We start from the raw sequence: 25,497 nt of genomic DNA on the forward strand, positions 1-25,497 counted from the left end.
GCTCTAATAACCAAGTGGACTGAGATTCAGGGTAGAATTTTGACCCCAGAAGGGCAATATAGTAAGAATCAGAAATTGAAGCAGAAACCATTCCTACATACTGGGAAATCATAGCAATCCAGGGGTTAGGCTAGAGCTTGGTGAATGTGTAGAGGCCCAGGCTAGAGCTTGGTGAATGTGTAGAGGCCCAGGATTCTTATCTTTGTTAAATCAGATAATGAGTCAAGGTGTTTTAGATATTCCCATTCTGGCTCCCCAACACTCTCCCTTCAAATTCTTTTGTGCGTGAGGGTAAGCTTTCGTTTATTGCTCCCATCTTTTCAAGAATGTCCCAAAAACTAATAGACTGGTATGTAGGTTAATGTTCAGTACCAATAAGTGTGTTGTACTACAAAGATCCTTTGTCCCCTATGCTTAATTCTGGGTTGTCTGTGTTATTTTTTTACCTCATTTTATGCTCCTCTTCAGAAAGCTCACCTCTTCTCTATCTCAAGCCTTAATGACTCTCCCGGGTTTTTTTTGTTGTTGTTGTTCTATTACAGGGGTCCCTATGTTCCCCCATTGCTGTCCCCTGCCCAGCCCACCTCCCCCTTCTCCCACAGTCTATCCCCACCCTGTTGTCCATGTCCATGGGTCATTTACATTAGTCCCTTGACTAGACCCTTTCCCTTCTTAGCCCCCTTACCCCCATCCCCCCTCCACTCTGGCCACTTGTCAGTCCCTTTTTCCTAGACATGAATCTTTGTAATCATCTTGAGTTTGTTCTCCCCTTACCTTTTTCTTCCCTTGATTGATCATGTAATTCTGAACTACTGAAATAGAAACCTAACTTGTGTATTGTTTCAATACTTTTTTCTGTCAAATTCACTATATATATTATGTCCTGGACACCTGGAAAATTGATAGCAGAAAAGGTGTAAAAGTGGAAAAAGAAAAGGAGCTTAAAAAGGTCACATGAAACTCCTCCTACCATTATGTACCTAGACAGACCGTCTGAGCTGTAAAAGCACCAATGTCCTACCAGAAGAGTGAAAAATTGCACAGAAAGACTGTTTAATAGAATCATGGAATGAAGAGAATTTGGAGACCATGTACTTCAACCCCTTCCTTATATAGTGTAGGAAGCCAAGGCATGCAGCAGTCTGAATAATGAAGAGGAAGGCTTTTCATGAGTGCATTCTCCAAGGACCAAGAGGCTGAGTGGGACAAACATCACAGGTTAGCTCTATGGGCAGGACAGTCATATTACTCCTTCAGGGGCACAGACTACATTCCAAATCGCGGCAAGCCCTTGTAATCAAGGCGTCATAGGTGGAAAAGTGTGAATTTACCAAAACTCCTGGTAATACAATCATATATGTATACACACATATACTATTCACATGCAGGCATATGTGTATATATTCATGAATACATGTAATACATATCATTAGTGGTGAGGTTATAGTTTTTTTTCTCTGAGAGCCAAATGCTCATGGTACTATTAGTATCACTGATAATGATGATTCAAGTTTAGAATAATGAAAAGAAGTACATATAGCTTGAAAGTGTGTATTGAATTAGAACCAATAATTTGGGTTTGAGCTCCCAAATGATTGCTGTTTTGGTAATGATGAGTAAGTCCCTTAATCACTTTGAATACCAATATATTAATCCATAAAATAGGCATAACATCTATACTATAAACATCATAGTGTTATTACAGTCATGAGCCCCAGAGCTTGGGACAGTCCTAAGCTCCTCTCAGACACATTTGGAAAAGTGTACCCTGGTAGTCTGTAAATCAAGTTCCCATGCCACATCCTTTAGGTCAGCAAGCTAGACAACGCCAAGCAAGATGGCTAAGTGTGCGGTGGTGAAAGGCTCCTGAGACCATGAGGGCCATGCAGAGGATTACAAGGTTCATCCCCAACTACTCCAGCCTCACACTGCTCCTGAGTCCAGTTCATCTGTACTCTAGCTGTGGCCAAAGCATTTAAGAAGCTAGAGGTCTTCTAACTATACAGCAGCTTGACTCATTACCATAGGCAATCCAAGCCCCAGTACATACTTTTCAAGCAAACTGTCACTAATGAAAGCCAACTCTCTCACAAGAACTGCTTTTTTAGGTTATAGCTCACACTGTTTTAAGTGCTTGCTATGTGCCAGGCAGTATGCTGAGTGCTTTATATACATTAACTCATTTAAGTGCTACTACAACCTATAAAAGTGACTACTGTTATTATCCCCATTTTACTGATAAGAAAACTGAAGCTTTGAGGAATGAATTTATTCCCCCAAGGTCACGCAGTTTGTAAATGTTGAGCATGCATTTAAACTCAGGTAGAAGGACTTCAGAGCCTACTTTATTATTATTGTTTTTTAAATTATGCCACTATTCCAGTATAGATCCACCTCCATGGAGGTGGCAGCGTTAATTCATGAAACTCACACTTGGAAACTCATACAAGTGGGAGCAATTAAAAGGTATAAATGGCATTGGAGGCTTAGAGACATGGTCTTGAGGAGTCTAACATCCAACTGCTATAACTAGCTGTGAATTTCAAAGATGTTCAGCCAGAGAAAGGTTCTTTTTCCTTCCAATAGTTTGTTTTCTTTACTAGAATGTGTGAGCCAGGGATTGTTATGAATATGATACACAAGGTAAAACTTTTTTTCTCCCCCTTTTTTTAGAGAGATGGGATGGAAGGGAGACATGAGAGGGAGAAAAACATCTATCAGTTGCTTCTCAAATGCCCCCAAACTGGACCTGGCCTGCAACCCAGGCATGTGCCCTGACTGGGAATTGAACCGACAACCCTTTGCTTTGTGGGATGATGCCCAACCCACTGAGCCACACTGGTCAGGGCATGAGGCGAAGGTGAATCTTTTCAAATGAAGGGTCTTGACTGGCCCCTTTACTTTATCAGCATCATCTGATCTTATTGCAGACTCAGGACCAGTCTCTCACTCCGTTCAGGGTTTATGAGATTACCTACCTTATTTTCTTCTGCAGCCTAGCATTTCACAACTTAGCAATAAAAGAGCAGGATTTTAACATAAATCTGCTGGACTCCAGAGTACATACTTAATTACTAAACTATATTATGCCATTTCCACTCCCATTTTAGATTACTCTAACATAATGCCCAAGTATTCCAATCCTCCTGGGACTATCCTAATCCACATATTTTGTTTCATTATTCCTACTGGCCATTAAAATATTCCCCCAAAGTACACTATGTTGACATAAAAAGTTTACTTTGAAATGCCCCATATGCCCAAGAGTTAGCACTCAAATCCTGTGTGTTATCAGGTGTCCTGATCATGTTTCTATTATGATTACTTCTTGGAAACAAGTCTGTACTCCTCAGGTAGGCCCTGTCTTCAAAGACTTGTGAACTGCTGACATACACTTTTAATGTGTTCATGAAAAAGGCCTCCAGGGTAACAGTTTATTTTAATAGTGGCCTTATGTAGGCAATACTGTTAAAAAAAGTCAAAGGAAGCAGTTGCTATTATGGCCAAGCACTGGACTGGGAATGGCTGTCCAACCTGAGCAAATCATTTGAACCTTTTGGACTAACTGTCCAGTGAGAAATGAATGAGCAGTTAGTAAAGTGATACCAGCTATTTGTCTCCACCTGCTAAACTGTGGCTAGCAAGCTATGGGCAGGATTCTTCAGGGGCTGTTTAGAGCCTCTAGGTTCATTAGTCCACAGCATGGAACTCACCTTCTCAGGCCCTCACAAAAGGCAGTGCTAAGAAATTATCTGATTGAAATGTGTTCTAGTCTATAGATCAAACAGTTACACTTTCTCTTTATGTATTTGCCAAAAGCTAAAACAACCATACCAGCCGCTCATCACCTGAGTGACTGCATAGGTCAAGCAGGTCTCCAGTAGCCTCCAGAGTGTGCCTAAGAAAGGGAGTTCAGAAGCTAGGGCTCTGATAATGAGGTTGGCTACAGTGCCTGGCCATAGTAACTTTTGCAGTTAATTTGGGTAGATTTCTATTGTGGCTACACCTAGAATGTTGCCATCCCAAATATGTAAGGAGCAAATGGGGAACATAACTGTTGACTGAGTTTTAGACAGCAGTGGTTATTAAGTACAAATACTCTTTAGCAAATGCCCAAAGAGGGCATGAAAGTTGATATTGAAATTTTATGCAGACTTCCAGTAAAGTTGGCAGTGTAGGCAGACATGGCTTGCCTCTTTGCACAACCACATCAAAATTACAACTAAAATATAAAACAACCATGACTCAGAACCATCAGAAATTGAGTTGAATGGACGTCTGACAACTATGGAATTAAAAAAGCCACATCCATCCAGACTGGTAGGAGGGGCACAGATGCAGAATGGGCTCCTCACACGTGTGGTGGATAAAAACTCAGGAGTGATATCTCGGGAGCAAGGAGTCCCAGCCTCATACCAGGCCCCTCAGCCCAGGGTTCCAGTGCCACGAAGGTAAGTCCCCACAACTTCTGGCTGCAGAAACCAGCAGGGATTGAGTTGGTGGAAGAAACTGCTGGACCCTGAAACAGTTCTTCTTAAAGAAGCCACACATGGACTCACCTACTCAGACTCACTCCCTCTGAGCTCCAGCACCAGGGTAGCAGCCTGAAAGGCACTGGTGGCACACAGGGAAGAACTGAAGTGTCTGGCATCAAGCTGAGAAGAGGCCATTGTCCCTTTTCTAAACCCTCCCCACACAGACAGCCAGCAAGCTGGTGCCATATCGAGACTACATCAACCTGGCTAACACTGTTTGAGCTGCCTTGCAGATCCTGAGAGACTCTGCCCCACCCAACTCTTGGGCCCACCCAAGCTGCTTTTTCATATGAATGGCTGGTCTTGGCTCATGCTTCACAACTTCCTAAATCCTATCAAAAAAGCAACTGGCTTCAGTGAGCCCCAGGCCCAGTACTAGCAGCAGCCAGCCTAGATTCACAGCTTGGCTTCACCTGGGGATCTCCAAGTCCAGCACAAGTAGCAGCCATCTCAGATTGCTTTATAGCTCAGGAAGGGTGACCCTGGGAAAAACACAGGAGAGGGCTGACCTTGGCCTGCACCACCCAGGAAACCCCAGGGCCAGCACACCCAGTGGATAGCTATAGACCACAGCGGAACACCACCACCCTGCCCCTGCACAGCCGATCCTCCATGGAGGGTGAAGTTTGGTGGTAAGTGGTCACAGCCAATCCTTGCAGCTGACTGGCCTGGGTAAATCCCTCCCATTAATCTGCCAACATCAACAGCTCAACTACAAGAGGAGGGTGTACTCAGCCCACATGGATTGCACACCTTGGATGATAAGGGAGGCTGTACCACTGGACCCTACAGGGCACCTACTACATCAGTCCACACTACCAAGACACGGAGTCAAAGCAGCTTACCTAATACATAGAAACAAACACAGGAAGGCTGCCAAAATGAAGAGACAAAGAAACATGGCCTAAATGAAAGAAGAGATCAAAACTCTAGAAAAAGAACTAAATGAAATGGACATAAGCAATCTATCAGGTACAGAGTTCAAAACACTGGTTATAAGGATATTCAAGGAACTTAGTGAGGACCTGAACAGCATAAAAAATATTCAAAAAAAGGATACACTAATTGAAATAAAGAACAATTTACAGAGAAACAAAAGTAGAGAATCAAATCAATGATATGGAACATAAAGAAGCAAAAAAGTACCAATCAGAACAACAAGGAGGAAAAAGAATCCAAAAAAATGAGCATAGTACAAGCAGTCTCTGGAACTTCAAGAGGTCCAACATTCACATCATAGGGATGCCAGAAGAAAAAGAGTTAGAAATTGGAAATCTATTTGAAAAAATAATGAAAGAAACCTTCCCTAATTTGGTGAAGGAAATAAACATTCAAGTCCAGGAAGCAGTCCCAAACAAGATGGATGCAAAGAGGACCACTCCAAGACACATCATAATTAAAATGCCAAAGATTCAAGATAAAGAGAGAACCTTAAAAACAGCAAGAGAAAAGCAGTTAGTTACCTACAGGGGAGTTCCCATAAGACAGTCAGCTGATTTCTCAAAAGAAACTTTGCAAGCTAGAAGGGATTGGCAAGAAATATTCAAAGTCTGAAAAGCAGAGAACTACAGCCAAGATTGCTCTACCCAGCAAAGCTATTATTTAGAATCGAAGGGCAGATAAAGAGCTTCCCAGACAAGAAACTAAAGGAGTTCATCACCAAACCATTATCATATGAAATGTTAAAGGGACTTATATATGGAAAGATCAAAACTATGAACAATAAAATGGCAAAAAATACATATCTATCAACAACTGAATCTAAAAAACAAACTAAGCAAACAAAAAGAACAGTGACAGAATTGTGGATGGAGAGAGCATTTTGATGGTTGCCAGATGGAAGGGGGTGTAGGGGAATGGGTGAAGAGGCAAGGGGATTAAGAAGTACAAATAGGTAGTTACAGAATAGCCAAGGGGGTGCAAAGTACAGTATAGTAAATGGAGTAGCCAAAGAAGTTATACTCACGACCCATGAACATGAACAATGGTGTGGGGATTGCTTGAGGGAGTGCGGGGCGCTCAGTGGAGATGGAGCAAAGGGGGAAAAAATCAGGACAACTGTTAGAGTATAATCAATCAAATATAATTGTAAAATATTTTTATGCAAAAGACAGAACATATGAAACCAATATCTTAAATATGTTCATTGTCTTATGTCAGAACCTCTTCCCAGTCCCTCTATAGGCTGAGAAATAGGGCCATTTCTCTGAGTACAAAGACAAGATACTAGGACTTAAGGGAGAGAGGGAGTAATGAACCTTATATATAACTACAGTGTTTCTTTGTACTTGTCCACCTTAACATAGGGCTGTACAGCTATTAGGGAAATGTGACTTCACTGCATACATCCTAGGGGTTGGTTTGGATGTTAATTAATTTGACAATACCATAACAAACATTTGTTGAATGTCCAGATATATTTGCCACATAAATTGGCATCTATCTCAGTTAACCCACGTAGCAAAATGAGCAATTCCAATACAAAGAACTATTGCACAGTACTAACATGTTAGGAATTAGGTGATTTGAAAGGTTTAGGAGAGTAGGATGACAACCTAATCTGACGTAAACTAGCATTAAACATTGCAGGTCTGTTGTGCCAGCTATCTAATGCTGCAAAACAAACTGCCCCAAATTTAGTGACTTAAAACAACAATAATTTTCCTACATCTCTCATGATCTATGTGTCATTGGTTTCACTTAAATTTAGACAGTGTTCAGTTAGGTGATTCTTTTGTTCCATGTTCATTGATGGAAATTACGTGGTTGTACTAAAGTGGTCGATGGGCTGGTATGACGGGCCCAAGACAGCTTTGTTCACATGTCTGCTGCCCTGATGGGGATGGCTGGAAAGCTGAGTTCAGCTGAGACTAACTGAGGCACCTGTATGTGGTCTTTTCAGCATGACAATCTAAGGTAGTTGGACTTACTTGGCAACTCAGGGCTCCCAGAGGGAGTATTCCAGAGTCTTGTGTGGAAGGTCCAAGAAGTTTCCTTTGACCTAGCCTTGGAAGTCCCAGGATGTCACTTCTGCCACATATATTGGTTAAGCAAGTATTTTGGTCAGTCCAGATTCAAGAAATGAGAAATCAGATTCTACTTTTCAATGGGAAAAAAAAGCAAAGAATACATGGCCTCCTTTAACCTACCATACCCGGTAAGGAAGACTAGTTAGGGAAGGATGGCTCACAGGGGAACATGCCCCTTGAAGGAAGGTGAAGAGAGATGTTTGTAAATGTCAGAAGGCCAGAGACAAAATGCAGGGCTATGTTGAGTCAGAGGAATCAGAAGGGAGGTCTTGCAGTTCATGTAATGTGCTAACTGGCTTCTGGGGCTTTCAAATGACGCAGAAGGGCTCCTTTGGGATGTCAAGTACTACTGACTAAGTGCTTATTCATGTATCACAGCTTGTGCAATGCTTTGAAGTTGACAGTGGTTAGACTGAACAGAAACAAACTGTGAATCTAAAGGTAATTATTCACAAAGGGGAAAAAAAAACTCTGGTAGAACCAGTAGCCTTTATATTCCTCAGGGTGTCACTCTCCTCTCCACTTCTTATCAGCTTGCCCTTCCCAGCAAAGCTTATCTCTCCAGGAAGTTGCTCAAGTTTCTTTCCTCACATAACCCTGTATTTTGTTCCTTAGTGGACTACAGCACTTCTCATAAACCACTGTGTATTTTTGTGAATTCTGCATGTCTGTCTCCTTTGTGAAACCGTGAATACGTCAGAAGGAGGCATGTTTTATACATTTTACACACTATCCTTTACACTTGATAGGTGCTTAACAGATGTTTGTTGAATCAAAGTGGGGGAGGATAAGAAGTGTGCAATTAAATTGACTAAAAGAGGCGAGCTATTTTGTCAGGTAAGTAGGACCCTCACTAAAGGGGGCTTCCTATGGGCTGAGGGGATGGCATCCTTAGCCCCAGAAAGGAACTAGTCTGGACACTACATTCACCAATTGGACATTGCAGCTCAATGTCACAGATCAACAATTAGGGGTGTAGGCTGTGTATGGAGGAGAAAGTGAGTTTAAGAACTTGGAAGTGTGAGAAACGCTCACAATAAAAACTGGGACACAGGACTTGAGCAGTAAAGCGAGGCCTTTATTCACGAGTCTGCAGAGCCGGGCGCACCCTCACAGCCAGGAGAATGTGCGCGCCAAGTAGACAAAGGAAACTGGTTTTATAGTCTTAGCTTCCCCACCCTGAAATTGCCACCCTAAAGTGATTATCTTTTCCATCCTAAAATTGCCACCCTAAAGTGATTATCTTCCTTGCCCTAAAGTGAGAGCGATTAGCTTCCCCACCCTAATGCAATTAGCTCGCCCTCCCCTCTCCTTCTTCCCCGTTTCTCCATTACTGGTTACTCCGGAGTTACAATCTAACATGGTTATCTAAATGCCCCTTCTATGGTTTGTAGATGTGCCAGTGCTGTCAGCTCCCTTCTCAGAGATCCTCTAATTACATTTGCCCTTTGTTACTAATGACTTTTTACTGGTTTGGGAGTCACTATGTCCTTATTTCTAACAGAAGGAAGTTCCAGTGGGAAATGGAATATCTCCTCAACCCTGGTTTAGTTATTTGGCAAAACTCCCTGATTGAATCAATGATAGTAATATGAAGAAAGGCTGCCTCAACTCAAGAGAGTGGCTTTACAGATTTAGGACTTTGGAAGTAAAGCCTAAGTAGACTCCCCTCTCTTCTTACCTCCTTCTCATCGATATGTCCCTACTCTAGTCATCTTGCACAACCTCTTCTTTCAGGTGTCCTAGATCTTGTGTCCTCAGCCGAACTAGTCCTCTTCCTCTACAGACCACCAAGGGCTACTGCTCCCTAGGGGGTGGTTCAAAAATTTGTGGAGGCTTTTGTTGTTGTTGTTTCTACAATGATAAGGGTAGGTAATATAATGGGCATGGTTCAACACTGCTATGCATTCAGCAACAGTCCCACGCAGTGAGGGACATTCTTGCATCTCTGACAACTTTGAATGACTTGCCAGTCACACATGTAGTTCAAAATCTACTGTAATTAGGCTCTAACAATTTTAAATATAAACACAAGGCATTTTAGGCATAGTTTAATATATACCACTTTCCAGAGATGCAACTATCATGAATATCATGGGATGATGATACTTTGTTTTGTTAGAAAATCTGCCAAAAATTATGTATCGTTTTGGAAAATTGTGCCACATAAGCAACTCTATTCATGGTGTTTCAAGTACCATCATAATATCCCTGTATCATGCTGCACTTATAGCTGTAACTTTTAACATACTTCTCTATAGAGATGCAGTCTCTTTAATGAGGGTAATCTTAAGGAGAAAAATCATGATTCGAGGAAAATCACAATGCTCAGTGGTAGACTATAAACTAGTGTAGCTAACAGTTTTTCATTTAAAAGTTAAAACATCACCAAAAATGTTCAATCTACAGGCAAGGAAGACCTGTCAAATTTCCATTGTTAAATATCATTCCAGCAAAGGCCCTGTAACTGGATGTCTTCACAGTCTTACAGATTCAGAGACTGGTTTGTGGGTTATATTATGTGAATTAACATGTATATTCTTCCTTCTGTTTGCATAAGGCATAAGCCTATGATCTCATTACCTGAGTAATTGTCTGTATGTATAGGCCTCACTTAAGAAGCCTATCTGCATCACCATCTCCTGAGACTCAATGGTTTGGGTGACTAAGTGATTGGGTTGGTAAAGTGTGGGGCAATTTGTGGGCTTCACTTTAAAACTGGTTTCTCTTTCTCTGTCCCATAGCTTGGACAGAAAGGGCCCAGAGGTCTAAGAAGGGGGAAATCCTAAAATATTCCCTTCGGGCCAAACTTAGTGGGCAAAAGGGCTTGAACATTAATCCCTGCATGTTTTCATCTAGTGGTTATAGTTTTAATGATGCCTTTTAACCCTCTTGCCAAATCTGTTGCACCCAGAATATGACAAGGATGCCTGTTTGTTCAGCAGTGCCAGCCCTAGGAAAATGAGCATGCTGCTGCCCAGGGACAGCCAACTGACCTGGACTTCACAAAATCCTTCCCCACGTGTGAAGGCCTTCCTCCCCTCCTCATTCCCACTCTATTCGGGATTTCTAGACCCAAAGGTAAATAGAACGATGGTCATGTCCAGCTTAAAGCAGCTAGAGAAGCACGAGACCTTCGCCCATTGTCCTTTATAAGATTATAAAGGGTCTTAAGTCTGAGAGGGGAAACTGTTACAGAGGAAGGTCCACAGGAGTTCCCCAGAGCCTGTGGTTGGGGAATAGGGAAAGAGGACAGCTTTCAGGGTGCCTTTGCATGGTTATGGCTGGTAGCTAGTGTCTTGGTTATAGAGGTGGCTTTGGTTCTTTCAAGGCCCCAAGGAAATGGGAGGGATTTTGACTATAAAATGGTGATGAAAAAGAGGTCAACAGCCCCTGGTGGATGATTCAATTCTCACATCTACATCGATGTCATTAGGGTCCCTAAGAACTCCAGATGAATTTAAGGCTAAAAATCAGATAGTAGGGGTTTGAGTCAGTCCTCTTCTGGTGGTAGACCATTAATAAAAATGTTGATTGGATAAACTCTATTTATTATAACCAGAAGAGGTTTATCAATTATATTAGGAATGCTATAGAAGGAATAGCTCAACATTTAGATGCCACCAGTTGACTGGCCTGGGAGAATACGCTGGCACTGGATATGATGTTGGCAGAAAAAGAAGGTGTATGTGTAATGCTCAGGGGGACAATGTTGCACCTTTATCCCTAATAATACAGCTCCTGATGGAACTATCACTAAGGCTCTGCATGGACTGACCACCCTAGCAAATAAACTACTGAAAAACTCAGGCATCGACAATCCCGTAACAGGATGGTTAGAAAACTGGTTTGGCAATTGGAAAGGAATGTTCTCATCAGCTCTCATATCACCCACAGTGGTAGCAGGCTTTAGGTTGCTGTATTATTCCCTGTATCAGAGGTTTAGTTCAGAGACTGACTGAGACTGCACTACCTAAACAGATGCCGCCAACTTTTCATAATCTCCTCCTCCTAGAGGTCAAAGGGAATCCTTGCCATGAGGAAGAAAGTCGAGAAATTCTCCTTAGGTTTGAAAGAACAAATAAAAAGGTTTTAGTAGTCAATTTCCCAAAAGAGACAGGGGTAACTATAAGGGGCAGAGAAACTGGTGACTCTCAAACCAGTAGAAAATAATTAGCAGCAAAGGACAAATGTAATCTTGCATCAGGGGGTCTCCGAGCCAGAGTTAACAGTATTAGCACACTCACATCAGGAAGGGGCATTCCACAGCTCAGCACAAATGCCTGCCTCTGAGATCAAAGGGGGAAGATATCTGAGATCAAAGGGGTAAGATATTCATCACCAAACACAGGGACATGGGAATAAGTAGCTAGATAGCCCAGCAAACAAGTTAGGGAAATTTCAAAGGAGATATAAAGACAGACCTATAACCAGATTACCCTTAGTTAATTACTACCCTCAGTTAATTTAATTGATTATGTTAAGATTTTAACTCCAGAGTTCCAGAATGGAAAAATGGAGGAGAAGGGAGAGGAAAGAAAGGGAGGGTTTTACTTGTGTTAGGATAAAACCAACCTGCTCCGTTTGTCGGCAGGCACCTTTGATTTGGCTGCACCCGGAGCTGCAAATATGTGAATAAACAACTGCCTTGGTTATTGCTTAAATCCTGTGTCCCGGTGTTTTTATTGTGAGTGTTTCTCACAAAAGCAATCTGGCTGAATGAACTTGATGGTCCCAATTCTGAGCTGAAGCTCAGATGTAACCAGGGAATGAAGGGTACCTCCCTAAGTAAAGGGATATTTCCCAGAAGACAGATCTGTTTCACACGAGGTAAGCATATTTCTTTTGCTATGATCTGTTTGCCCGTGCTCTTTATAAAAGAGCACTAGCATTCCTGTCCTACAGGTAGGTCGCTTGTCTCTTTCCTAAGCCTTGTCCCACCTTCTGGGCAACAGTTCATATTAGCCGTTCAGAACAGCTCCATATAGATTCTTCACAATCCACGCATCTCCTCCATATGAACACGGCTGCTGAGTTCATCCTGCCAAAATAACACCATATACCATCTCCTTTTATGTCTATTTTCACAGAGTAACTTTTGGACGAATTAAGAGTCCAACTTTCTTTGACACCAGGAAAAAAGGTGTCCAGACAGGCAGGAAACATGCCAAAATCTTTTTCAAGAAAGTGTTCGAAGATACAACAGGAGAGAGAAAACATTTAGCAAAAGAGAGGGGACCTTGCTAGAGAGGGAAGCTTGACGGACAGAAAGGAGGGCCCGGAAGGGGAAAATGTTGGGGGTGGGCTACCAAACCCAAACCCCAGAACAGGCTGGGACGCCCTCCGAGCAGGCGCACCCTCTGCCTGGCATCTGCCCTCCAGGTGGGCGGCGCCCAGCTCTCCGCTAGCAACCCCGAGCACCTGCCCATCCCAGCCGCGTCTCCGCCTACGCGCAGTGCCCTCCCCGCGCCCCGCCCGGATCCTCCGCCCGCTCCCGTTCTTCGGAGCAGAGGGACAGACAGCCCAGCCCGCCCGCTGCTTCCTGTAGTCGAGAACTGACCAGCTCCGCATTGCGCAGCCAGACTCTCCAGCTCCGGGTAGGCTGAGAGCGCAGTTAAAGGTCGCCCTGGCCCGGGGTGTGGGTCGCTGGGCTCGGTATTGAGAGTCGTTGGGAAAGGCCGAGCGCCATCCAGGGTTTCGAAGGGTGCGCCTCTCCAGCTCTCTGGGAGGCTCCGGGGTGTGCGTGCGCGTGCGCCGGGGAGGGGCAGGGCGTAGGACACAAGAGGGAGAAAGAAACGAAGTGAGCATCGGTCTCCTTTACCCACTTGCTGTGTGCTGCTAGGGAGAGAGGAGCTGCCACAAACAAGGTGGTATGAGCACTGTTTGTAATAACAGAAACCTGGGCTGTGCTTAAACAGGAGAGAATATCTTACGGCCACCTTCTGTAAAAGTGAGGTGGGTGTTAATGTGTTAACATAACAGGGTCTCCAAGACATACTGAGTCACATTTGAAGTATGTTCCTCTTTGTGTAAAGCAAAGAAAAAAAAAGGGGGGGGGCATATACATACATTTGTAAGTGTCTGAAACTATTAATATAAAACTTAGCAGTGGTTACCAATGGAGAACGAAACTAGAGATGGGGGGCGGGGACTTTTCATTTGTACTTAACAGCTGAATCTCCATTCACAAACTCCACGGGGCAAAAAATATTTAGCTGTATTTTTCTGTTAACTTAATTTTTGTTTTGAGTCTTTAAAAAAAAATCGAGTTCAGAGATTTCCCCACTCCTTTCCCTGGCAACTTATATAGTACAAAGATATGAAGGAAGTAGATAGGGCACAGAAGCTGTCATTCTTGGTGTAATTTGCCCACACTGATGTCCAGCGAGATATCTATTGTCCTTCCTGGTTCTGGATTGTCAGTCCATTCAAATTTTCTTGGATGTATCCTACATTTCTGTCCATAAGCTCAAGGAGTACATTTGTGAGTTGCCAGCATAGAAATATTATTTTGAGCCACAGACTAGGTGAGACCGTGTTGGGCAAGTATACAGAATGATTAGAACTCTAAGGAGCATTAACATTCAAGGAATGGCAGAGAAGGAACGCCCAAGAAGGTGTGGTCAGAGTTGTAAGAGGAAAACGAGGGCATGGATGAACCTAGAGGGTGTTATGCTAGGTGAGATAAGCCAACCAGAGAAAGACAAATACCATATTATTTCACTTATATGTGGGATCTAATGAACAAAATAAGCTAACAAAAAAAAAAGAAAAAAAAAAAAGGAAAACCAGGACGATAGCACAATAGAAACCAAAGGAAAAGAGAGTTTCAATGAGAGAGTAAGAGTATCATATTGTACTTGAGAGATGAAGTAAAATAAGTCCCCAGATGTATCTGTTCTTGTGTAACAAGAACTCCATTAGTTACCTGAGAAGACAGCCTTGCAGGAGTAGTGGAGACAGAATCCCATTTAGTTGATTGAATAGTGAGTAGAAGGCAAGGACGTTGAGGTGGTGAATGTAGATAGCCTGATGAAAATGCTCCTCTGGAGCTAAGAATCCAGAGTCCAGGTTACAAATGTGACCCCTGTACTAAGTTGGGATCACACCTATAGCCCTGGGGTGCTCCTTTACCCCTTCATGAAAAGACATGCCGTTTACAAAAACAAAAACAAAAGCAAAAAACTTCCTTGCTCTTAAGCTTCTTTCTTACCTTTCCTTACTACTCCTTGTATTCTTTCTGTAGAATACTTCCTGAATACATCCTTCTAATGAACCCAGTCCTGGAAAAAGAAATTTTGGTTGTTTTCTGCCTGCAGGTCACTCATATTACCAGGAGGGCTATAGGAAAGTTATACTCCCAGTGCAGCCAGGTGTTCATCACCTGTCTTTCTCTCCTTCTAGGATATACTGGTTGGGCTCCAGCTACGGAGAAACTTTATGGGCATGTGTCTGCTCACCTGGACATCCTCTCCTTGGAGAACTGGTACCTGGCCACACTTCCTGACTTGAAGACCATGGAGAAACCACATGGGCATGTGTCTGCCCACCTGGACATTCTTTCCTTGGAGAACCGGTGCCTGGCCACACTTCCTGACCTGAAGACCATGGAGAAGCCCCACGGGCATGTATCTGCCCACCTGGACATCCTTTCCTTGGAGAACCGGTGCCTGGCCACACTTCCTGACCTGAAGAACATGGAGAAACCCCATGGGCATGTGTCTGCCCACCTGGACATCCTTTCCTTGGAGAACCGGTGCCTGGCCACACTTCCTGACCTGAAGAACATGGAGAAACCACATGGGCACGTGTCTGCCCACCCAAACATTCTCTCTTTGGAGAACCAGTGCCTGGCTACACTTCCTGATGTGAAGACCATGGAGAAACCACGTGGGCATCTGTCTGCCCACCCAGATACTCTGTCCTTGGAGAACCGGTGCATGGCTACACTCCCCGTTCTAAGGAGCACTGTGTCTGCCAGCCCCTTGCTCAAGCATCTCCAGATACCTCAGCTGGCTCAAGCTGATTGGTGCAGCCTGAACACTAGCAACCACCTGCTCTCTGAGACTCCAATCTCAAGGGCTCAGTGTCTCTCTGAGGGACAAGGCCTTTTGACCTGCCCCAGGACCCTGAAATCTGTCTCTGCCGCAGAGAAAGCTCAGGAAACAGCTTTGGTAATAGCTCCAGGCACTCATCTTGACTGTAGCCATGCCTATTGCGTGCTGTAGTCCCTAGCTTTCAGTGCCACAGTGTCTCTCTATGCTGCTCTGTGTCTTCTCAAAGCCTGTTCCTGATATACCCTTTACCCCTGGGCTGTCTTCATCAGCATCATTACTCATCTAGTTCAAACATCCTGGACAATAGAACAAAAACAGACCCTGTCCTTAGAAAGCCTCTGCTTAGGAGGGGAGCCATCAAGATATTGCAGTAGCACAATCAAGTGCTATTGGGATCTTATATCAGGCATGAGACACATCTGCCTGGGCCGGTCACCTCTCTCTGCATGTACAAACATGTTTACCTGTATGCATATATATGAGAACATTTAGTGTACAGGTCAGAATCAGTATACAATCACACATTCCTCTGTATAGCCTCGGTATCCAGACTGAGGGAAAGACTAATCTGAGCCCTGTATTGTCATTTACAAGCCCAACCTTGGGCAAGACTATTAACCTTTTGAAGCTTTAATTTCCTCACCTTTAAAATGAGGTCATTGAAAATCTACCTCACAGGGTCATTGTCAGGATTACAATTATTGCCGTCTTACATTTATTTAGGGCTTTGCAATGTGCTAAGAGTCATACATGCTTTAACCCACTTAATCTTCTAATGGCCCCATCAGGCAGGTAGGTGGGAGGAAATGAGATGAGGAAGCTGAGGATCAGAGGTTAAGCAGCCCAAGGTTGCTGAGAGATTGATCTAGGATGTGGCCCTTTTTCTTCTGGCTCCAAAATACTTTAAAAGCATCATAAGAAGTGTGTTGTAGGGGAGTCCCAGGCTCCTAAGCTGTGACATCAATAAGGAGATGAAAGTGGGGGGATCATAGCACCTGAGCAATCTCTGAAGGTTAGGTCAGGAAAGGTTATGTGTGTGACAGTGCCAGACAAGGCAGATTGGTGCTAGAAGCAAAGGAGAGGAGTTCATGTGCTAGAAGTTAGATGTGGATGCTTGACCCTGGGAGCTGCCTTCAGATCTATGTTTGAGGGGCTGTGATTAATGACTGCCACTATCCCCAGGGTCGTTGGTCCTCTTCCGAAGAGAAGAAATGGGCAGAGGCTCAAATGCCTATTTATAGTCTAAGCTTGGGAGAGGAGGAGGATATGGAGGAGCTGGCCTTGAAGCTCACCTCTGAGGACTCTGAGTCTTGGTCTGAGCCCACTGGCCGGGTTCTTCAGGAAAAGAAGGTAAAAGTTCCAGAGTGGGGAAGAGGTTGATGGTGGTGGAGGGAAGGCTGTGGGGTGGGTGGAGGAGTGGTGCCTAAAGGCCGAATCAGAGGGAGGGGGCTTTACCCAGCACTTTTTAATCTCCTTTTCTAACCTCTTGGTTGAACAAATATCTTCCTGAATCTGGGGTCCGTTCTCTGTCCTGGATTTTGTAAGCTGGCTTGAGGGATGCTTAAGGTGGTCCTTATTACCTCTTTCGTCCTTCATTCCCTCTTTCTCAATCCCCAGATGGCTCTAATGAGCTTGTTGTGCTCCACTGTGGCATCAAATGTAAACATGAAAAGTGTAACCGACCCTACCAGGAATTCCCTCCTGGAAATTTGTACTGAACTTGCCCCCTTGGATCCTGAGTTTATCCTCAAGGTATTGTTGCTTGAGAGAGTGGATGGAAGTGGGAAGCTGGGAGCTAGAGAATGGGCTTACGGTGTGTGAAGGGGATGGTGATTAGCTTTGTGTTGTGGGTGGAAGGAGCTTCACTTAGGAATGGAATAGGATCTGTGGGTGAGTCTGTGGCCTGGTCCCTGGGGGTCTCTGAGGAGCGGGGAAGGTGGGATTGGGAAGGAGATACTAGGGTTCATTTGTTTAGCACATACAGAGTCTAAGGACACAGTATCTTATGGGTCATACCAACAGAATGAAACATGATCTGGCTCTTAAGGAGCTTATGGTATTTTTGGGTCAACAAAACACGAATATGTAAATTTAAGTGGTGTAGTAGGTAAGTAACTGTTTTGGAAGTAGAGAAAAGGGGAAAAATGTTTTCTATGAGACTTTGGACGATGTCAGGTTTGATCAGCACTTTGAACCTAGGGTAAGTCTTTGATAGACCTTGGTGGTGAGAGGCCTTCCAGAAAGGAAAAGGGCCTGGTTGTCTTGGTAGGTGATTAGTAGACCCAGAAGACATGCCGCAAACAAAGGTGGATACAACTAGATTATGGAGAGCGTAAAATACAAAGGTAAGAGGCTTGAACCTTATAGACATATGGAGGAAAGGCTTTATGCAGGCAGATTAGATATGCATGTTTGTTTAGGGCATGAAGCTCTGGGAGAAGTGGCTGAGGTGCCAACCCTGCCCTCCCTGTGCCCTAGGCATCTCTGTACACCAGGCAGCAGCTGAACGTCAGGGATGTGGCCAACCAGGTGTTGGCCATTGCTGCCTTCTTGCCAGTCTGCCGCCTCCACCTGCGACGATATTTCTGTGCCATTGTCCAGCTGCCTTCTGATTGGATGCAGGTAGCCGAGTTCTATCAGGTATGATACTCACTCCCCTGAACTTTGGCCTTCACATGGCTTGCTCATTGCATCCTTGGAGAAAGTTCTCAGATATTTGGGGCTCCCCTCTGCTGTCCTCCACCTTGGTGCCCAGACAGGACAGCATCTCTGTACCAGGCTGGGTCACCCAACAGGGAGAATATGATTGAGAAAGGCTGGGCCACAGTTTGAGAAAAATTGGTCTTATTCTGGACCTTTTATTTACAGCAAAGGAAATGAAACTCATAGAAGTCTGCTGACTGGCCCAGTACCACAGAAACTGTAATTTTAGAACCAGGACTGAGAACTCACTCCCTGTTCTCATTTAACTCTGTGAAGGGTCTTGTTTTATTTTGGAGAGTTTGTTTGGGTCTCACTCCTTATGGTCTCCTCGCTCTCTGACAGAGCCTAGCTAGAGGTCAGGAGACAAAGCCGGTGCCACTGCCTGCCTGCCTGCGTGCTGCTATGACTGACAAATTCACCCAGTTTGATGAGTACCAGTTGGCCAAGTACAACCCTCGGAAGCACCGGGCTAAGAGAAGCCCCCGCCGACGCCCCCGTCCTCTGGTCAGTCCCTGTCTCAGCACTGGTCATTCATTGCCCAGGTCCCTTTTCTCTGGAAAGGGAGGGATGAAGGAACATGCTGGTGGGACCTCACACTAAGCATCTGACGTGTTCCTACCACCAGGAATAAACAGAGTCAGAAAAATGCAGAGGAGCCCGGTATAGCTCAGGGAGCAGAGAGGGCAGGGCGTGCCTCTTTCCTAGCTGGCTTCCTTTTTGGTAGAGATGGGCCTTGGGGACTATTGGAATGGATCTCTCCAGGGGCAACCGACATTTCCCTTTTTGCATGCTTCTGTCCCAACAGAAGGTGGAGCATCCATATTCTCAGACACAGCAATATTTTCCAAGGTACCTTAGGCCTTTTAAAGCCGAACAGAGGAAGGTGAGTGCCTTGATCTGGGGTTCTATATGTGCATGTACAATCTTTTCTCAACTGATATTTAGAAATGGAATTCCATTTGGTTTAGAAGTATTAACAGTGGAGCCCTGACTGGTGTTGCTCAGTGGTTTGGGTGGCGTCCTGCACACCGCTTGTTTGGTTCCCATTCAGGGCACATGCCTGGGTTTTAGGCCAGGTTCCTGGTTGGGGACATGTAAGAGGCAACCAATCCATGTCTCTCTTATACATCAGTGTTTCTCTCTGTCTCTTTCTCCCTCTTCTCCTCTCTCTCTGAAAATAAATAAAATATTTTTTTAAAGAAATACTAATAGTGGATATGGTAGGCACATGTCAATTATCTAGTTGGGGAATTCTCAGTTGTGATTATGAGATCCAGTTTTGAAAGCTCTGGGAAAGGCTCCTCCCCGCAACCCTCCATTTCACTCTCCTTGGTATTCTTTTATTGGCAGGTGGCATGTCCAGCTGGATAAATGAGTTAAAGACGTGAAATATTTAAAACAAACCAAACTTTTTCTTTTGCATTAATAACAAGTCATTGCACTTAGTGGTTAAGAGCATAGAATCTGGATTCTGACCTGGGTTTGAATTCCACCACTACTAGCACTTGTGGGCTACCTGACTTTGGCCAAATGATTTACCCTCTCTTGCCTCAGTTTCCTCAGATGTAAAAGGGAGATAATAGTAGTACCTACCTCGTTGGATTATTGTGAGGATTAAATCAATTACTGTATTTTTGGTATGTCTAACAATATCAACAATACCTGGCACTGAATAATGAATAAATCTGAGCTATCACCATCATCATCATTAAAATAGAGATTAGGAAAATATAAGCATTATAAGAAGACATTCTCAGTTGGTCAGCTGATCTTTTTCTCTTCATCCTATTGATACATCCTGAACTTAGCTCTTCTATCATAGAAGATTCTGAAAAGCAACTTCTTTCAGTTTTTCTTTTAATATTTTATTTGTTTATTTGTAGAGTAAGGGGAAGGGAGGGAGAGAGAGAGGGAGAGAAACATCAATGCAAGAGAAAAACATCTGTTGGTTGCCTTCCATATGCACCCCGTTGGGGAAGCAGCCTGCAACCTGGGCATGTGCCCCAACCGGTAATCAAACCAGAAGCCTTTCACTTGGCTGGTCATTGCCCAATCGAGCCACACCAGTCAGGGCAACTTCTTTCAGTTTTTTAACTCCTCACAGCCTGCATTGTTCTGATGCCTCCATTTATTTACCTGTTCCAAGTCTAAGTGATTTAAATAAGAGCCGCTTTTCTCCTTCCTCCCTCTGAAAACAAGGTGTTTTCCCCCATCTTGCTTTTCACAAGGTATTCACTCCATTTTCTTGCATCTAGTGTAAATAAGACACAGTAACCCTGTGCTGGTGTGGCTCAGTGGATTGAGTGCCTACCTGTGAGCTGAAAGGTTGCTGGTTCGATTCCTGGTCAGGGCAAATGTAAGAGGCAACCGATTGTTTCTCTGAACATCAATGTTTCTCTTCCTCTCTTTCTCCCTCCCTTCCCCTCTTTCTAGAAATAAATAAATAAGATCTTAAACAAGCAAACAAACAAAAAAACCCTTCATACACAGTGACCCAAACTGTTAGCTTATGCTTGCCACAGGAGTTCTTGTTGCTAAAGAGTTTTTTTTTTTAATTCGTTTATTTTATTTTATTTTTTTAGAGAGAGGGGAAAGGAGAAAGAGAGGGAGAGAAACATCACTGTGTGGTTGCCTCTCACTCACACCCCCAACTGGGGACCTGACGTGCAACCTAGTCATGTGCCCTGACTGGGAATCGAACCAACGACACTTGGCTCGCAGGCCAACGCTCAATCCACTGAGCCACAGCAGCCAGGGTGCTAAAGAGTTTTAACACTTATTCCTATTTGCCCAGATCTACTTTAGGGAAACAAATGATCTCAAAGGTATAGGATGGTCTTAGGTTCTGCTTTCTAAAGAAAGTGACCATGATCATAGATTAAATGACCCCTGTGGAATTTGGGAATATTTCCATAGTTTGAGAAGAACTACAATGCAGTGGCAAAGGAAAAAGAACCACCAATGTTCACCCTGAAGAAGTTGGTACAGCGACTGCATATCCGGGAGCCTGCCCAGCATGTGCACTCCCTGCTGGGCTACAGGTGAGAATATACACCCTGACTGTGCATTCCATTTGGGCAACCCAGTAACTTTTCAACATCCATGGCCCCAACCCCTGTAGTTCTCACCCCAGCAACATTAGTTTGGGCAGACATGGCCTGTAAACATGACTGACTAGCTTTGACCGGCTCACCTTTCCTTTCCTAAGTTATTTTCAGCTGGCTTTGAAATGATAAGCTTTTCCTCCTCTGTTCCAGATACCCCTCCAACCTACAGGCCTTTTCTCGAAGTCGCCTCCCTGGCCCTTGGGATTCTAGCAGAGCTGGGAAGAGGATGAAGCTGCCTCAGCCAGAGACATGGGAGCGGGAGCTGAGCTTGCGGGGGAACAAAGCTTCTGTCTGGGAGGAACTTATCGGTACCGTAACCTTGACCATCACACCCTCTTCCCCTCTTCTCCATTTATGCCTCTCCATTTTGGAGTAGAGGATTTCCATAGCATGATGCAGTTATTCTGTTGCTTGGTGATTGGACTTGTAAGGTCTGCCTGCTTTGAATAACATTGGCATTGTAAGTAGATCATTATTCCAGATGTGGTTAGGTCATATACAAGTCTTTATCAACAAATGACAAAAATGGCACCTTCTCTCTGATTTCACTTGTATCAATATTTGTGTAACTCATTCAAATAAGGTAGGAACTTTCTGGCACATGGCATAGTTGAATCTCCACAGATATTTATATTTAGGACATGGATGTTTTAGGTAATTTGCCCATATTGATTTTAAAAACTTCAAATGAGGGAGGAACAAGTTACTTTCAATCTTCTCATTTCTGTTTTCTTTCTTTTTCTTTTTTCTTTTGTATTCTATTTTGTTTTCTTTTACTTCCTCTTTCATCTTGGAAAATTTAAAGTCAGCTTCTTTCTGTTAAAAAATTCAAGCAGACTTCACATTTTAGAGCTTTAGAAGACCTTGTTTCTCTGTGAACTGCTGTTTATAGATTATACTCAGGGCCACCTGAATTGCTCAGCTGCTTAGTACTCCTCTCACTTTGTCATTGTCACTGGTGGTGTCCACATCAGAATCACATGGGAATTAGAACACACACACGCGCCTGACAGGCTCTTCCCCAATACTGACTCAACTTTGGGAAGAGTAGAATAAAGAGGCCTACGTGGTAGCCAGTATGTGCAGATGATTCTAGTATGTATCATCTCCACTTTCTCTCTCTGCCCCTGAAAAATAAAACTGTGATTATTCTTGGTTGAGAAAAATACCCATAGTCTAACCCACTGGTCTCCAGAGGTTTTTATTGTCATATATTGCTTAAAAATTTAGAATACAGCAGAATATATGTATACAGACAGGGTGGGGCAAAAGCAGGTTTACAGTTGTTGAGTATGCAAAACACAGTTTATTCTTGTATTATTTATTAATTATCATATTATTTTCCGTATGAACAATGGTAAACCTACATTTGCCCCATCCCATCTTTAAAAAATGTGCACATGTACTAATAAATCAATGTACTTTAAGAAATACATAAAATATAATTATTTAAAATATTTTAAAATAAATATCAGTAAATATTAAAATATATAAACATCAGTATAAAATATAAGATAAAATGTAATTAGATATACAGACCCCTCTTTGGAGACCACTGGCTCATTAACTTATTAACAATTTATTTGGAATGAAATCAGTGAATTTCTCAGTCTATAGGTTAAACAATTTATTTTCTAGTATCATAAATATGATCTTGGACTTAAATTCTTATCAAAATTTTTTAGAAAACCTTTCATACATAGCAACAGTTGAGAAAAACTTAAGACTTTACAAAGGATACAATAGTTTTATCAGTTGGCACACATCACTTATTCTGTGTACACAACATTATTTTTCTGTTCTCCTAATGAAAGCTGCTGATAAGTGCAGACTAGCACACGGGATGTGGGTTTCAGGGCTGACAGCCTTGGTCTCTAAAGTGGGGCTACCCAGGAAAAATATCACACCTCTTATTTATGTTTAGCGTTATCTAAAAGGTAGAAAGAATTTTTCTATCTGTACTAGTCACTTATTTATTCATTATTAACCAAACTAACCCTTTAAAATTGTTACATGCCTTAAAGAGGTTATTATTAAGAAATTATAAAGAGCCCTGGCTGGTGTGGCTCAGTGGATTGAGCGCTGGCCTACAAACCAAAAAGTCATCAGTTCAATTCCCTGTGAGGAAACATGCCTCGGTTGTGGGCCAGGTCCCCAGTTGGGGGTGTACAGGAGGCAACTGACTTATAGATGTAGCCATTGCACATCAAACTATGCTTCTCTCTCTTTCACACTCCGTTCCCCTCTCTCTAAAAATAAGTAAATAAAATCTTCTAAAAAATTATGAAGATAAAACTAATATCTCAGGGGCAAGAGAATAATAGGTGACAAAGGAGAAATTGTGCTTCATTGCCAGTCTTTTCCACCTGTACATAAATGAAAAATAATGACTATTCAATCAGATCTTACAAAAAGTTTGCCAGAGAACTTAAAAAGTATCAAGAAGACTATTTAAAATAGGAATTTACACTCACTATCATAATGGTGGGCCTTACCTTAAGTATATATGGTGCCTTGAAATATTAACTAATGATTATACTCGTCGTCGGCAGCCGTCCGTCTCGAGAGACGATGGTGTAGCTTCTTAAGAGTCTATCTGCACCGCCGAGAATGGCTGTGCAGTCCGACTCGGGAGTGACATGGTATCTGTCTCCTCCCGTGTTGAATCGACATCTTGTGATGACGCTGAAGCTACAGAGCCTGGACAGGGTGATATGGAGGGTCTGCTGTTGCCCATGAAGCAGACCCCCCCTCTCTTCGCAGCTGAAGGGTCCAAGGGAAAGACGGAGTCAATACAGCTTGGCTTCAGGTGCGCCACAGGAGTTGCCGGTGTTGACTACAATGTCAAACCGCCTTAGGGACTCCGGCTCCGGATTTTCTGTCGGGGTTTGCTCCCTTAGCCTTTCCCCTGAAGAGGTATGCCGCAAGGCAGCGGAGGTTTTTTGGAGTCAGAGTTTTCCTTCTCTGATGTACCCTGACTGGAAGATCGAACCAGCGACACTTAGCTCGCAGGCCGACGCTCAATCCACTGAGCTAAACCAGCCAGGGCAATTTTTAAGCACTAAGTAACAAATAAATATGATAGTGTCAGTGCACCTATGATAAACGACAATAAGTTCTCTAAATCCAGGTCAATGTTTTAAATAGAAAACAAAATGGGGCTAAAAATCTTTGCCAATATGCTCCCAGAGAGCCTAGTCAGTGTTGACAACTGTCATTGAGTTCAATTAGAAAGTTCATTAGCCCTGGCTGGTGTGGCTCAGTGAATTGAGCATAAGCCTGCAAACTGAAAGGCTGCCAGTTCGATTCCCAGTCAGGGCACATGTCTGGGTTATGGGTCAGGTCCCCATTTGAGGGCACGTGAGAGGCAACTGATTGATTTACCTCTTGCACATCGATGTTTATCTCCCTCTTTCTCCCTCCCTTTCCCTTTCTGTAAAAATAAGTAAATAAAGTTGATAAAAAAGAAAAGGAAGAAGGAAAAGAAAAAAGAATTTTTAAAGAAGGCTAAAGAAAACAAAAGACACAAAAGAGGCGGGAAAAGTAGTGTATTGTTGCAGACAGTCACAGTGACACTAATAACTGCCAGAGGTTTCAGTTCATTGGCTCTGGTTGCTGGTGTCAACTGTGGTATATTATGGCTTACATAACATTCTATAATGTAATGTATAACATTATGTAATCTTGCAACAGTGAGTATCCATAAAAATATTCAAATAAATAAATAAGTTTACAGTAGTCCCTCTCTATATCACGGTTCACTTATCGCAGCCTCACTGTATCATGGGATTTTTAAAAATATTATATTTAATTACTTATTGCAAATTTTTCACTATATTGTGGGATTTTGCGGTACTGTATATGTATGTTGTTAAAGTCACGTAGGTTTAAGAGTGTAGAATAAATGTAAAGTTCCTACTTCGCGGGGGGATCTAGAACGTAATACCCGTGATAAGTAAGGGAATACTGTACTGAAAGCAAAGAAAAGATAACTAGAAAACATGTAGAAGTCAAGAATTTAGATGCTACAACAAAAATAAGTTAATCCCTAATTATAAATTTAATG

General features: G+C 43.1%; 1 protein-coding gene across 1 annotated transcript in view; it reads left to right on the top strand.

Annotated features, from left to right (window-relative positions):
• Positions 1 to 13,057: 13,057 nt before the first annotated feature.
• The window catches only part of TEP1 (telomerase associated protein 1), a 40,763-nt gene continuing 28,323 nt past the window's right edge, over positions 13,058 to 25,497 (top strand). Inside the window, exons 1-9 of the mRNA XM_090270367.1 lie at positions 13,058 to 13,161; positions 14,969 to 15,738; positions 16,804 to 16,971; positions 17,239 to 17,373; positions 18,100 to 18,261; positions 18,667 to 18,828; positions 19,130 to 19,207; positions 21,241 to 21,365; positions 21,582 to 21,739. Coding sequence (XP_090126493.1) covers positions 15,082 to 15,738; positions 16,804 to 16,971; positions 17,239 to 17,373; positions 18,100 to 18,261; positions 18,667 to 18,828; positions 19,130 to 19,207; positions 21,241 to 21,365; positions 21,582 to 21,739 — 1,645 coding nt within the window. The 5' untranslated portion in view covers positions 13,058 to 13,161; positions 14,969 to 15,081. The remainder of the gene's footprint in view (positions 13,162 to 14,968; positions 15,739 to 16,803; positions 16,972 to 17,238; positions 17,374 to 18,099; positions 18,262 to 18,666; positions 18,829 to 19,129; positions 19,208 to 21,240; positions 21,366 to 21,581; positions 21,740 to 25,497) is intronic.

This window comes from Furipterus horrens, unplaced genomic scaffold (genome assembly GCF_987537825.1).
Source record: "Furipterus horrens unplaced genomic scaffold, mFurHor1.1.pri manual_scaffold_3, whole genome shotgun sequence".
Classification (NCBI taxonomy): Eukaryota; Metazoa; Chordata; class Mammalia; order Chiroptera; family Furipteridae; genus Furipterus; species Furipterus horrens.